General features: G+C 36.1%; 2 protein-coding genes across 8 annotated transcripts in view; one reads left to right on the forward strand and one right to left on the reverse strand.

Annotated features, from left to right (window-relative positions):
• KIF18A (kinesin family member 18A) overlaps positions 1-1,204 on the reverse strand; it is an 80,076-nt gene extending 78,872 nt beyond the window's left edge. Inside the window, exon 1 of the mRNA XM_007119880.4 lies at positions 1,125-1,204. The gene's annotated coding sequence lies outside the window, so the exon portion shown is untranslated. The remainder of the gene's footprint in view (positions 1-1,124) is intronic.
• An 89-nt stretch (positions 1,205-1,293) lies between these two features.
• METTL15 (methyltransferase 15, mitochondrial 12S rRNA N4-cytidine) overlaps positions 1,294-15,183 on the forward strand; it is a 478,750-nt gene continuing 464,860 nt past the window's right edge. For 6 of the 7 annotated variants that reach the window (XR_003683604.2, XR_008619590.1, XR_003683605.2 and 3 more), the window contains exons 1-2: positions 3,434-3,534; positions 6,497-6,774. Coding sequence is in view for 3 of the 7 variants with exons in the window: in XM_024119056.3 (XP_023974824.1) it covers positions 6,514-6,774 (261 nt within the window). In the remaining 4 variants the exon portion in view is untranslated. Of the gene's footprint in view, positions 1,391-3,433; positions 3,535-6,496; positions 6,775-15,183 lie in introns of those variants that run through there. The other variant, XM_024119057.3, reaches the window with a different exon arrangement.

Raw genomic sequence — 15,183 nt, forward strand, 5'->3', positions numbered from 1 at the left:
ACAAGATACATTTTTAAAATGAAAATTTTGTGTACTTGTAAATATTTAGTAACAAAGAGGAGACAATTACTACCGTTAAAGGCAGATAATCTTTGTGTACCGAAATATACAATTCTTACAGAACAGTAGAAACTTAACATGCAGTATCTAGCCTTTGGATCTTACATTCTCCCGCAACAAAGTTCATAAATACCTCCCAAAATCCAAGGCGGGGGGCGCTGACCGTGGTAGAATAACACTATCAACTAAAACCTGTAGAATGCCTAACACATTCTATCCGATAATAGTTAGTAACCTAAACTATACGTTATACAGCACAATTATTCAATTCTGGTCAAATAATCTCATAGAGTAAACAGCAGTCAGCCTTGACTTCTCTGAAACTGAGTGCCTAATGAGCACTCCTCAAGGCGAATCTCGCAGAAACTACTAACAGACGGTAGAACTGATTCTCAGTGCTTTAAGTCCCTTTTCATTTGCAGAGCACTTTGTCAACCAGTATCTCTTCCATAGCTCCTCTGATCCCCAGCAATCCCGTTAGTCAGTGTTGGTAGGTCTTATTTTGATGCTACATTTGGGGTCTGGGAAGGTTCCCAAGTGACCTTTGCCAGGTTAACGCAGAACCTCGCTGGACAAAAAGGTTATAAGCTGGTGAAACAAGGCTCCTCTTGATAGCTAAGCCCAGAGTTACATTTACATCTGTGTCTGAAACAAAACACTCTTAATTTGGAGTCTGGAAGGAACTTTACACTGTAAGGTGCCGGACTGTTAGTGTTCTGCTAAAGTCTGGGAAAGGGGCCAAGATGCCCTTTAAAACTTCCGACTTCCTGAGAATTTCTGGCAGGAGATCCCTGACCTTCCTGCTGAGCAGTCGAGGTCTCCCGATCAGGCAGAGCCACATTCTAGTGGGTTCTCGAGTTCCTTCTTCCTTTCACTTTCTCCACTGGGACCCTAACCAGGCCCACCCCAGTCCCCACCCCCACCGCCCCACCTAACGCTTCTATTTGTCAACAAGCCCACTTGGTCCTCTATCCCTGAGGCGGCGGGACCCCTCCGCTTCCTGAGAGACTGGTCATCCGAAAAAACGTCCCCGAGACCAGAGTTTCCTTTTGCCTTTAACTCACCTCAGGCCCAGGAGAGGTTACGGAGACGCTTCACTTCAATGTCCGCCTCTCGGCGATTCAAACTCAGCCACGAGATTCAAACCCAAGCCAGCTTTCCCAGCGCCTCGTTTCATTGGCTGCCGTCTTCGTGACGTCATCACGCCGGACGTGGCCGTGGCGCGCTGCAGTTTGGCGCCCGGCGTCTCAGCTGCCCCTTGCAGTGGAAGCTACTTTGCTCCGTGTCACCGTGGCAACTCGCACGGCAGTTTCCGGAGGCGTTGGCCGAGGTGGGCGGGGCTGGGCCGGAGCTGCCACCTGGGATCTTCAGGCAGCCTTCAGACCGTGGGCGCGGGCTCCGGTCCCAGGGTTCTGGGTGTGAGTGAGACGGGTGCGGGCAGGGGTTGGCGGTGCTCTCTGCTAGGGGGAGAGGCGGAGCCTGTTGGGTGTGGATTAATGGGTTCTGGGTATTTGTTTTCTCCTTTTCTCTATTGAGTGGTGAGGCCTCCAAGACACAGGTCCCATGATCTGGAAGGTATAGGGACCTGTTCGTTCCAACCACTTTCAGTTGGACTGAACTGGGGTCAATTCGCCTCAGTTAATTGAAAGTTCAGGACTTTGGTTTGAGGCGCCAGGCTTCATTTCTCATGAACCCCAGGCCTACTCCCTTAGTGCTGACTCTGAAACTATTTGTTGTATGGCTGTTTTCTACATTTCTTTCTAATGATGGCATTATAAAATAAATTTATTTAAATTTATTGGCTTAGTTCATTATTGGATGCAATGGGCTTTTAAGCCTGGGTTGTAGGTAGTATTTTAGAATGTACACTTTAAAAAGAAAAAAATACCTGGAAAAAAATGGGAAATGTGTTCGCTAAGAGAATTCATCTTTTATTTATCAGGATATTTTTAATAGTATGATCTGAATTTTATTGTTGTTTTTTATGTTACTATTGTTGTATCCATTCATTCAGCAGTTATTGATTGTAGATTTTAAGGACATAATAGCACACAATTGAGTCAAAATCCCTGCGCTCTCAGAGCTTATGCTCTAGTGATTCAACATCACCATATATACAGGATGGCACAACACCAAATGCAGAGTATTATAAGTGAAACAACGTAGGGGAAACGCTCATATTATAGACATTTATTTCCTATTGAAAATCAGAAGCACTATGTATTGTATATGATGCATATTATAAGATTCTTTCTGAACACTGGATAGAGCATCAATAAAGCTACTAATTGCTGGCTGTATTACATATATCTTAGCTAATGAGATAGTGATTTGTATGGTGCTGAGTTTGGTAATAAAATTGAGAAGCCTTTTAATTTTATTTCAAATATGCACTCACTCTATAGTACTTTACCTTTGATGTCCTGGACATTTATTAATTTTATATATGTTATCTTGTCACTTAATTTTCGAAACAGTCCATGAGATGTAGATACTATTCATTTTACTGAAGAGAAAACTGAAGTTTTCAGAAAATCTCTAAAGGAAAATATTTCTGTTGAAGGGTACAACCCAGCGAATTCGGAATGGAGTCATTTGTTTCTGAAATACTTTCTAGGTTAAGTGATATTAAGATGCTATCTTAATGTAGTCTGAAAATAGGCATGTATTACCAATTTCTTGTAAAGGTGCACTGATCATTGGTGAATAAGTAGAAGTGTTTAAATTTCATCGTTTTTGATACCCACATTGTATAAGGCTGACCAGTCTCACAGGTGTTTCCACACCTAATCTAAATGCTTATTTTACATTTAACTTTAAATTCTGCCTTACACTTGCCATTTAACAGTGTTCAGATTCTGAAGTCCATATTTTTAAGGAATTGTAGATTTACTATGCCAGCTGGCTTCTCTTTAGTTTGGCAAGACATTAAGGCGTACAACAGAAAGGACAAGAAACTGGCGTATTTTGTAACGAAATGAAGGGAAAAGAACCAAAACTTTCCAAACACGTAGTGCTAAGGAGACAGAAATTCCCACCTTTTGTTAGAAATTAGAGTATACTAACTGCCATGTTATTTAAAACAGAAATTTAACATAGGTTCAGAGTAAACTGAAAAGAGTGGAGAGTAGGATAAAATGGAAAGTGAGATTTGAAGTTTCATCAGACATTAAAAAAAAAAGTTAAAGTGAATTTCAACCTGGCAATGCTAGGGACTTATATCCCGCACCTCCCCCAGGAACAGCATTTGGAACCCCGAGCTCCTGGGGCCCTTTGGCAGCTGGGGCCTGGAAGCCGCGGAACCAAAGGCAGACGGTCCTCTGTTGCTGCGGCGGACAAGGGCCCAATCTGTCCGTTCTCAGAAGTTTCCCCCAGGGCTGGGACTTGTGCGGGCGGCAAATTCAGGTTCTCTGTCACCGTAGTGGTCGTCGCAGGCCCGAATTAGAGGCCAACTGAGAAATCTTCGTGCCTCAGGTGAGGAGAAGGTGGCCGAGTCCCGGCAGCTCTTTTGGAGCTCCCCCCTCACCTTTGGGGGAACTTCCAGGGGTTGCCGGATTCACCCAGCACAGAGGAAACTCGCGCCTCTGCTCTCCCGCTTCCTCTCCTCAACACTCATTCGTCCTGAGTTCAGAAGTTTCCAAACAGTTTCCCTTGTCAGAGTGTAATCCTTACGCAAAAGAATGGATTCTAACTTTTTCTTTAGGACCTCTTTCGCTTTCTCTGTGCTCGGGTGCCAGCCTCCAGGTCGAATTTTTGGCCTTAGGAATTAAGTTTCCGAAGGGTTTTCTCTGCAGGGGGAGCTGACTGCAATGATGGTAATTGGTAGCTCCGTTGAGCAAGTAGTTTTCAAAGGTATCGCTCACCTTTGTGTTCCCACATTTAAAAGAGTAACCTGGCTAATTCCGTGGTCTCAGCAGTTTAAATTGAATTTTGCTGGCAGAGAAAAGTTAAATGGCTTGCCTAGGAGTTGGCTGTAGAGTTTAGGTTTCCTGATATCCTGCTTCTTTTCTGTGAACAGAGGGAAGTTAAACTATCTTAAATCGTCTAGGGGGGCTAGTTCTTAGCGGACTGTGGAAGTGCTGTGGGTTATCTGGTGGGATATGGGGCTGCAGAAAAGGAAGGAACTCCCTTTAGAACTTGCCCCCTTCCATTTTTAGGGAGGTATTCGAAGACACAACCAAAAAGGAAGATTAATTATTGAGGCCTTTTCTCCATGTTTACCCACATTAGTAGCCAATTAGTGTAAAATCTACAGGCTTTGTACCTTGAATATATTTGAGTAAATACAAAGAAATTGAATGAAGAAGAAAATTAAGCGCTGTTGAAAGAAGCATTTTTTTCTACCCTATTTGCTTTTTCCTGTGTGGTTCTGATTCTGATATTGGAGTTGATGGGCTTTTTATTTGTTTGTTTGCTTGTTTTTTAAAAAAAAATCAAAATCTGAACGTACAGTATAGATTGTTTACATATATTGGATAGGCAAAAGAATCGAATAAGTTATTGGTTGCATTGTTTAAATACTCCATATTCCACTATTTAGGGCTGTACATCGTTCCTGTGTCCTCTGTTGGGTGCCCCACAGTATACTGTATTTCCAAGTGGAGTAGGACCAAGCAATAAAATATTGGCTCCTTAAAAAAAATGAATCTAATTCATGGAATATTACAAATACCTAGCCATAGTGTAATCAAAGTACCATTCAATTACTTGAGTGTATTAAATAGAGCCAGTGGGCTGTGTTTTATAGCATATAGGTTAAGAGAAAAAGTTCTGGAGATAGAATGCTGATGTTACAGTTCTAGCTTTATGGCTCTCCAGCTATGTGACTTTTCAGCAAATTACTTTTCTGTTTTCCTCATCTGCAACATGGAAATAATAATAGTACCTACCTTTAAGAGTTGGGGTAAGGATTGAATGAGTTAGTACATGTAGTGTGCTTAGAATAGTAAGTGGTACTTAGTAAGTGCTCAATAAATGTTAGCTTTTATTTTGAAATATGTTAGAAATGCTAAGTTAGAGCATAGTTTGGCTTACTTTTGTAAACTTTCTGGAAAACATAAGGCATAATTCATAATTTGTCTAATTTGTTACTGCTGAACATCCAAAATCTTACTTAAAACACTCATTAAAAATTTTTTTTTGCCATATTTTTTCTGTGTCACATTTACAACATAATTCTGTGAATTATGTCTTTGGTATCCTCAAGGTTACATCTTACTGATATTATATTGATATAATATCAAATATGTATTTTTATTTATTTTCCAGTCATTACATGTGATTGACTTTTCAACATTATTCTTCATTTTCTAATGCAAAAGGAAGGGAAGACATATTTAATCAAGATTTATGTTTCTTAAATATTTTGAGAATGTGGATTTTGGTAGGGTCAGTGAGACAAGTAAAATTTTCTAAAACAAGGTTAATTCTATAGAATCTGGAATTTATCCATCCATTCCTTTATATTTTTATTTATTCCAGATATTTTTTTTTCCAGATTTTTTCCACATATTAAGCGCCTAGTGTGCATCTGATTTCGTGGATATAAAGGTGTGGTTCTTACTTTTAAATAACTCATAATCCATGAGGAAGGAAAAGAGTAGTGTTAAATTGTTATTTACTTTAATAATATCAGAAATGTTGCTTGCATCCAAATGAGTAAAGAACATAATGTTTTCAAAAGGTATTCTGTTAATATATTTCATAAATTACTTTTTTCCTCTCCATTTTAAAGAATTACAGATTACAGAATAAAATGGAGCGAGTAAGAGAAAGCGAAGGAATGTATCAGTTATTTACTTGCTTTTTTTGGGGCATGGGGCAGGGAGCAGATAATTAAAATGATATGAAGTGCCAAAGTGTGTTCAGTGGAGTGTTTATAAAGTTATAGTTTAAAATGATATGTATTTCACTGATATAAGCCATGGTGAGATGATTTCGTCAGAGCATATACATGACAAATCTGTAAGATTTTCATAGACTGATAACCTTTTCTTTTTGGTTGTACATGCATAGTCTTTCTTCAGGGACAACTTTTCAAACAAAGTTAAATTGAATATGAAGATTTAGCATTATGAGAAAAACAATTAGAAGAGCTTGAAATAAAAGACCGTGTGAACCTAAAATAGAATAATGTTTTTAATCCCTTTCAGAAAAATGATGACTGATTAATCAATATTCACATCTCTGATGGTTAAAACATTAATGGTCTCAGAGCTTATCAGGCCACATTGAAAATTGTATTTTCAGATAGTTTCTGGGGTTCTCTTGGGTTCCTTGCTTTGCATAAGGAGGGTAGTCACCTTCACTTGTCTGAGATGATGAGTTTTACATAATTTTCGTGTGTTATATATTTCATACTAATTTGCTTTCCCCCAAGTATTATAACATTTTTTGAAAAAAGTCAACAATCATGATATTTTAAATTTTTTTCTAGATTTGTTGATCTACAGAATGCTTCAATACCTATATTTTTGTAGAATCTATAAAAAATTTCTTTCGTGCTGGTTGGAATCTGGCATATTTAATTTGGGTGTCTGGCCAAAAAAAATACATGCTACAGCAGAAAGATATAATGAATATGAAGCCCAGGAGCAAACAGATCAAACGGGAGCTCAGGAGTTACAAGACAGAGATTCTGAAGTGATGACTAAATTACATATTCCAGTGATGGTGGATGAAGTTGTTTGTTGTTTGGCACCACAAAAAAGGCAGGTAAGTTGGTTAGTTTTATATTTTCTAACACTTTTTAATTGAGATATAATTCACTTAATATTCACAATTTTAAAGTGTACAATTCAGTGTTTTTAGTATATTCATGAGCTTATGCAATTATCACCACTGTCTAATGCAAGAACATTTTTATCATCTCAGTAGGAAACCCCATACCCATTAGCATTCACTCCCCATTGACCCCCTTCTTGCCCCTGACAACCACTAATCTATTTTTTGTCTATATGGATTTGTCTAATCTGGACATTTCATATCAATGAATTCATACAATATGTGGTCTTTTCCGCCTGCCTTCTTTTACTTAGCATGTTTTCAGTATTTATCCACATTTTAGCGTTTGTCGGTACTTCATTTCTTTTTATTCCTGAATCATTCCGTTGTATGGATACGACTTTTTTTTTTATCCATTCATCAATTGATGAGATTTATGTTTCCACATTTGGACTACTCTGAGTAATGCTGCTGTGAACATTCATGTACAAGTTTTTTTGTGGACATGTATTCAGTTCTCTTGGGCATGTACCTAGGAGTGGAATTGCTGGGTCATATGGTAACTTTTTGCCTAACTTTTTGAGAATCTGCTAAGCTGTTTTCCGGAGTTGATTAGTTTTGTCAAATAACAGTTTTAAAAGGAAAAGAACATTATTCTGGCTATGTGGTTAGGGTATGAAAACTGAATTCTAGTATAGCTTCTTGAGAATTTTCGTATCTTTTTAGGAATGACTGGAGACAAAGATGAAAATCTGAATTCCTGTCCCCTGTTTTCTTAGGCTTAGTTTTCAGCTACGTTTCTGTCTTACTGAGAGTTCTCCAGAGATATAAGACCAACAGGATATGTGTGTGTGTGTGTGTGTGTGTGTGTGTGTGTGTGTGTGTGTGTGTGTGTGTGGTGGGGGGGGTGTATGGTGTATGTGTGTATAAAGAGAGAGAGAGAGAAAGAGAGATTGTTTGATTGATTTTAAGGAATTAACTCACGTGATTATAGAGGGTTGGTAAATTCAGAATCTGCACAGTAGGCTGGTAGGCCGGAGACCCAGGTAAGATTTCCAGGTTGAGTCCAAAGGCAGTTGGCTGACAGAATTCCTCCTTGTTCCAGGGAGGTCAGTGTTTGTTCTATTAAGGCTTTCTAGTGATTAGATGAGACCCACCCATTATTTGGAGGGTAATCTGCTTTACTCAGTCTAGCAATTTAAATGTTAATTCTTATCTAAAAAATACCTTCACAGAAACATCCAAAGCAATGTATGACCAAATATCTGGATACTGTGGCTGAGCCAAGTTGACATATAAAATTTTCCATCATACTTGCCTTATTTATAGTGTTGCTAACAGGATTGTATAAGGTCTTAGGTATGAAAATCTTTAAAATCTATAAAAAGATCACAAAAATGTTAGGTGATATAATATCCAAAAAGAGAAAAACTAGTCTTTCTGAAAATCAGTCACATTTACAAAAGGAAAAGAAATCTTTATCATAGTAAATTTTCATTAAATGTCTGTTTTTAACTTTATGCTGATAGTAATTAGCATACTGACTTCAGAACTATGATCTCTTATTCTAGAAGCTACTATTATTACCTAAATCAGTTATATTCATTTTAAAAGCCATTCTTTGTTTCTTTTCCCAACATATAGTGGCTTAGTAGTTAGAGCAAAGTTTCTATAACAAGACTGTATAGGTTTGAACCCATTGTCTCGCACGCATGTGCGTGTGAACACATACACACAGCTCTTAAAAAGCCATCAGTGATAGGACTTAGGTTGCTTTATCATAAAAAATATTCTGTTTACCTTATCCTCAGGCAGTATATATATAATGAAATAAACCCAGTATTCTTAAATGAGATTATGTGTTTAAAGTATCTGGCTAAATGCTGTCACATAGTAGGGACTCCAAAATTACATGAAAATGTAAGTTAAAAAATTAAATTGGATAAAACTTCCTGTTAAGTATGACTTCATCAAAATGAAATTCTCTTCATTTCCTTTAAAGATTCATAAGGCAAGGATAGTAATTAAAACTCATACCAAAATGTGAGTTTTAAAATGTATGTATAAATATATATATTTGAGATATATATGAGAGGGGAGGGGCAGTTAGTAAAAATGTGGAACTGGATTTGATGGCTTGAATTTGATCTCTGGAACCAGAAACGAAATTCATTGTATAAATTTGCTGAACCCTAGTAGCAAAAACCAAATGTTTATTTTGCAATAACCCATGAAGTAGAAAAACAACCAAACAAAAACAAACCTGGCTAAGTCTCCTCCTAATTCAGTACTGGATCTCCCTTTTTTCAAAAACCAAGTGGAATAAAATTAGGCGATTCTACCACTTGGCCTACCCTGCTGTTTCATTCTGTTCAGGTTCGTGACAATTGTAATGTTGGTTTATTTTGACATTTCCATTGTTCTGATTTGAGTTGGGTTTTCTAGTAACTTTTTATAGAAAGTTTAATTTTATGAATGTTATTTATGAGAACTTTAATGTGAGGTACACTTAGAGACAATGTTATTTCTTACCATTTCTGCTGTCTGGCAGACAGCTTTATTCACTATTCCCTTAATCTTCAAGTAATAAAGAACTACTGACAGTCCTTGGACAGGAAAGGTCTTCATTTCTTCCCGAACCCATTATTTGCTGCTTTTCTTCCTGAGCCTTTTCTCCAAAATCATTTTCCTTTGCAAACTATGAGTCATACATTCACCTGTATCAATCACCTACTTAATTACTGTTTTTCACATCACCTTCAATGATAAATTTACAAATGAAACTTTGATCATAACAGGAACTTTAAATGTAGTTTTGAGTGAGGCCTCGGTCATTTAATAATTATTTCCTTTTCTTTAATATTTAAAAGATGCTTACTTAAAGAAAATAATTGATTTTGGTAATTTCTTCTGCATCATAGCCAATTCACTACATATTAACTTAGTTTTGCAAATACATGCAAAATATTTATGAGTTTGAATTAAAAGAAAAAAATTCCTCTTCCTCTTCCTTGGGAAGTACAGAAGGAATTAAATAAATTATAATTCTTCTCCTTGCCCCGTTTTCATAGTCTGGGTGAATAATTTTGTAAGAAAGTATTGCTTGTTCTAAAGACATTTTTCTTGCTCCTGAGGATGTTTTAGTGTAGGCTACCTTGGTCAATTTTTTATTCCTTATTTCTGAAAGCTGGAGAAAATATACATGATCCTGTCTAGTTGAAAATGATAGCAGTTTGAAGGATATAGGAGTCTTGGTATTCTTTGCCCAGTAGTATTGCTAATGTAGCTTGGTGCCTTAGAGTTTGTATAGGAGTGATAAGTTATGAGGGACATGATGGTCATGTAAGGACTAGTACCAGTAGATGTGTAATTTCATATAAGTAACTTATCATGCCTCTGCCTCAGATTTCTCATCTGTAAAATGAAGAAATACAACCTATCTCATATGGTCATTGTAAGGGTTAAATGAGTTCATTTATGTAAATCGCTTAGAATGATATCTTCTGAGTAGTATGAGCTCAGTAAACATTATCTGATACTATTATGGGGATTAGGAAGGTCAGCATTGGTAGCTAGATACAATAAAATTCAGGAGAAAAATGCCCGGAGGCAGCAAAGATGGAAATAAAACTTCGAGCAAAGGTGGAACCAACATGTTTGGAACTGAAAAAGTGCCGTTTCTTTTGCCTGAACCATTCTTCAGGTCTTGAGTTAAATTTCACTTTCTCAGGGAAGCTTTTCTGGAGCCTACAGAGGAGGGCGGTCTCCTGATTAATACATTCATGGAGTCATATACTTTTCTTTCATAGCACTTATAATAATTTATAATTATAATTTTTTAATGAGATTATTTGTTCAGTGGACATCTCTCCTAGCAGACTGCCCTCCATGAAAGTCATGGACATGTTTATCTTGTCTACCATTGTATTATTATATCTTCAGGGCCTAGCATAAGGACTGTAACATGGTGGGTTTGTAATGATTTTTAAGGGAATGAATAAAAGTCAGAGTAAACTGGAGGACAGATGTGAGGCACAGATAAAAGGAATGTCCCTCGGGTACTATGGTAGCTTCTCAGGCTCAAGACTTATATGATTCCAGCCTCAGTGTGGCAGGCCCAGTCTGATGAAGTAACTGGAGAAATCTGGGGAAGGAACAGATATGAGGACTGAGAAAATGAGCTGGTACCTAACTGATGCAAAATAGATTATGATAAATGTCAGGCTAAGGTTATAAGGTTGGGTTTCTAAATATTCAAAATAAGTATTTTATCTATTTTGATAGTCTAACATTTAACATTAATTTCATCATTACTTGATTTACCAAAGCTGTCATGGTACAAGGTATGATAATTTTCTTTCTAAAAAAAGCCCTATGCTCTATATAATGGATTTTTCTTAACATCAATTGCAGTATTTCACTTGTTGTACTTTAAATCCTTTATAATCTTTAAACAGAGAGTGAACATCAAAGAGAAAATCCTGGGACTATAGGTTTACTGTCTTTAAATATTAGAGGCTGATCGATAACAGAAAGGAGGAGTTTATTTTGTTTAACCTCAAATTATTGAAAAAGTTAACAACTTTTATATGAGACAGGACCTGTGCTATAGCACATGTAGGGAGATACATTTTTTTCCCTAACGAAAGAACTATTAAATTTCAGATAGAATGGACTGTGTCAAGATGCAGTGTCCTCTCCTTTATTTTTTAACATATAGCTTTCTTGGAAGCAAATTTTTATTTTACACTTCTTTGTACCATTGTTTATTTGAAAAATGTTTCTGTTTTAAAGCGTTGTGTAGCTAGTTAAGTGACCTATGTATCAAAATACCTTCAGGAATGTGATATTTCCAGTGTTGTACTGGTAAATATTTAACACCTGGTGTGTGGATCAGGGTGGGGTACGGATTTAAAAAAAACCAAAAACCTTGATTTATTTTGTTTGCAGATTCCCATGAAATACAAATTCCTACCATGCACATTTCAAGCTACTAACCTGGTGTCACTGAATGTAGCATTAGGAAGAAATATGTACAGTTGGCTCTCTCTAGCTAGTGTGAATAACACTGGATAGGACCCTCATGGTTGTTGCCATTAGAGATCTGTAGATTATATTGTCAGGCAAAAATTTTTGCCTGACAATTCTGAAAATTAGTACAGTCTGTAAAATTTTCCCTTAGCTTATTTGACATTCCCTCATTAAGACCTATATTTTATGTTTCTGTATCCTGGAAGGTACCATGGTGTAGCCATAGAATACTGTTCTCATCTACTTTTTAACAGCGGTATTCTTTTTTTCTCTCTCCAATAAACAATCCATCCCAAATCTAAAACAGGTTAAAAATGGTATTGTATAGTATGAATTTGTTTATGTAATTTACTTGTTATCAAGCCCATTATGCATTATATAACAGTGAGACATTTTGTTGAGTGCAAAAATTTTGAAATCAACGTCAGTGTCTTTTTTTTTTTGCACAATTTGGATTCACACAGGTAAATAAATAATAAAAATGTAACTGTTTTTTAAACAGTTTTCCTGGAATCTCACCTTAATTTTTAATTAAGTAGAAGTAGTAAGAGAATTTTAATTAAATCAAAAAGGCCATTTTAGTAAAAAAATATTAATTAAAGGTTCAGTACAGCAATAAGATAAAGCAATTATAAATATTTATGCACCTAATGTCAGACCATCAAAATAAATGAAGCAAAAACTGACGGAATTGAAGGGAGAAAGAGACAGTGCTACAATAGTAGTTAGAGACTTCAGTGCCTCACTCACAATAGTCTATAGAACAAGCAGACAGAATATAAATAAGGAAATAGAGGACTTAACACAATAAACCCACTAGATCTAACATTTACAGAACACTCTACCCAACATCAACAGCATACACATGTCTCAAGTCCACATGGGATATTTTCCAGGATAAACCATATGTTAAGCTATAAATTCAGTCTCAATAGATTTTAAAAGACAGATATCGTTTAAAGTATCTTCTCCAGTAGCAATGGGATGAAGTTAGAAATCAATAGCAGAACAAAATCCGGAAAATTCATGAATTTGTGAAAATTAAACAACACACTCTTAAACAACCAATGGATCAAAGAAGAAATCACAAGGGAAATTAGAAAATACTTAGAGATGAATGAAAACAAAAACACAATATACCAAAACTGAAGGCACACAATAAAAGACGTGCTAAGGGAGAAATTTATAACTATAAATGCTTAGATTAAAAAAAACAAGAAAGTTCTCAAATCAGCAACCTGGCTTTACAACTTAAGCAACTAGGAAAAGAAGAATAATGAAACCCAAAGAAAAACAATGAAGAAAATCAATGGAACCAAATTGAAGGAACCAACAAAGCTGACAATCTTAGCTGGAAGGTCTAAGAGAAAAAGAGAGAAGACTCAAATTACTAAACTGAAAATGGGGACATAACCACCAGTTCTACAGAAATAGAAAGGATTATATGAGAGTACTATGAACAGTTGTATGCCAAACAACTGGATAACCTAGATTAATTGGATAAATTCCTAGAAACAACAGAACCTACCAAGACTAAATCATGAAGAAATAGAAAATCTGAATAGACCTATAAGTAGTAAGGAGATTGAATCAGTAATCAAAAAATCTCTTGACAAAGAAAAGCCCCAGACCTGATGGCTTCACTGGTGAATTCTACTAAACATTCAAAGAAGAATTAATATTAACCCTTCTCAGACTTTTCTAAAAAACTGAAGAGGAGGAAATACTTTCTAACTCATCCTATGAGGCCAGCATTTTCTTGATACCAAAGCCGGACAAAGACACTACAAGAAAAGAAAACTACAGACCAATATCCCTTATAAACACTGACACAAAAATCCTCAATAAATACTAGCAAACAGAATTCAGCATCACATTGATAGAATTATACACCATGACCAAGTAGGATTTATTCCTGCAATGCAAGGATGGTTCAACATACAAAAATCGATCAGTGTAATATGCCACATCAACAAAATGAAGGGAAAAAAAAGCATGTAATCATCTTAATCTGCAGAAAAAACGTTTTACAAAATTTAACACCTTTTCATGATGAAAACACTCAACAAACTAGAATAGAAGGAAACTACCTCAAACTAATAAAAGCCTTATGTGGAAAAACCCACAGTAAATATCATACTCTGTGAAAGACTGAAAGTGTTTTCCCTAAGATCAGGAACAAGGCAGTGATGCCCACTTTCACCAATTCTGTTCAACATACTACTAGAAGTTCTAGCTGGAGCAGTTAGTCAGAAAAAGAAATAAAAGGCATCCATATTGGAAAGGAAGAAGTAATATTATCTGTGCAGATGATATGATCTTATATGTAGAAAACCCTATAGATCCCACACACAAACCCAAACCAAAACAAAACCTAAAGAACTTATAAATAAATTGAGTAAAGTAGCACACAGTAAAGGCAGCACACAAAAATCACTATACATGAACAATCAACAATCTGAAAAGAAAATTATGATATAATTCCATTTACAATAGCATTGAAAAGAATAAAATGCTTAGGAATAAACTTAAGCAAGGAGTTGAAAGACTTGTACAATGAAATCCACAAGACATTTCTAAAAGAAATTAAAGAAGACATAAAAAAGAGAAACGCATCCTGTGTTCATGGATTTGAGTACTTAATATTGTTAAAATGTCAATATTACCCAAAGCAGTCTACAGATTCAATGAAATTTGTTCCAAAATCCCAACGATGGTTTTTGTAGAAATAGCAAAATCCATCCTAAAATTCATTTGGAATCTAAAGGGACCCTGAATAGTCAAAACAATCTTGAAAAAGAACAAACCTGGAGGAATCATGCTTCCTAATTTCAAAACTTACTACAGAAGTACAATAATCAAGAGTGTGGTACTGGCGTAAAATCAGACATACAAACCAATGGAATAGAAAAGAAAACCCAGAAATAAACCCTCACATATATGGTCAAATGATTTTTGACAAGGGTGACAAGATCATTCAACGGGGAAAGGACAGTCTTTTTAACAAATGGTGCTGGGAAAACTGGATATCTACAGAGAGAAGAATGAAGTTGGGCTCTTATCTAATACTACATAAAAAATTTACTCTAAATGGATCAAAGACCTAAATATAACACCTAAAACTGTAACACTCTTAGAAGAAGCCATAGAACAAAAACTTTACAACATTGGATTTAGCAGTGATTTCTTGGATATAACACCAAAGGACAGATAGCAAAAGACAAAAATAGATAAATTGTACTTCATGAAAATTTTAAAAATGTGTGCATGAAAAGACACTATTCACAGAGTTAAAAAGGTGACTCACAGGGGCTTCCCTGGTGGCGCAGTGGTTGAGAGTCCGCCTGCCGATGCAGGGGATACAGGTTC

This window comes from Physeter macrocephalus, chromosome 16 (assembly GCF_002837175.3).
Source record: "Physeter macrocephalus isolate SW-GA chromosome 16, ASM283717v5, whole genome shotgun sequence".
Taxonomy (NCBI): Eukaryota; Metazoa; Chordata; class Mammalia; order Artiodactyla; family Physeteridae; genus Physeter; species Physeter macrocephalus.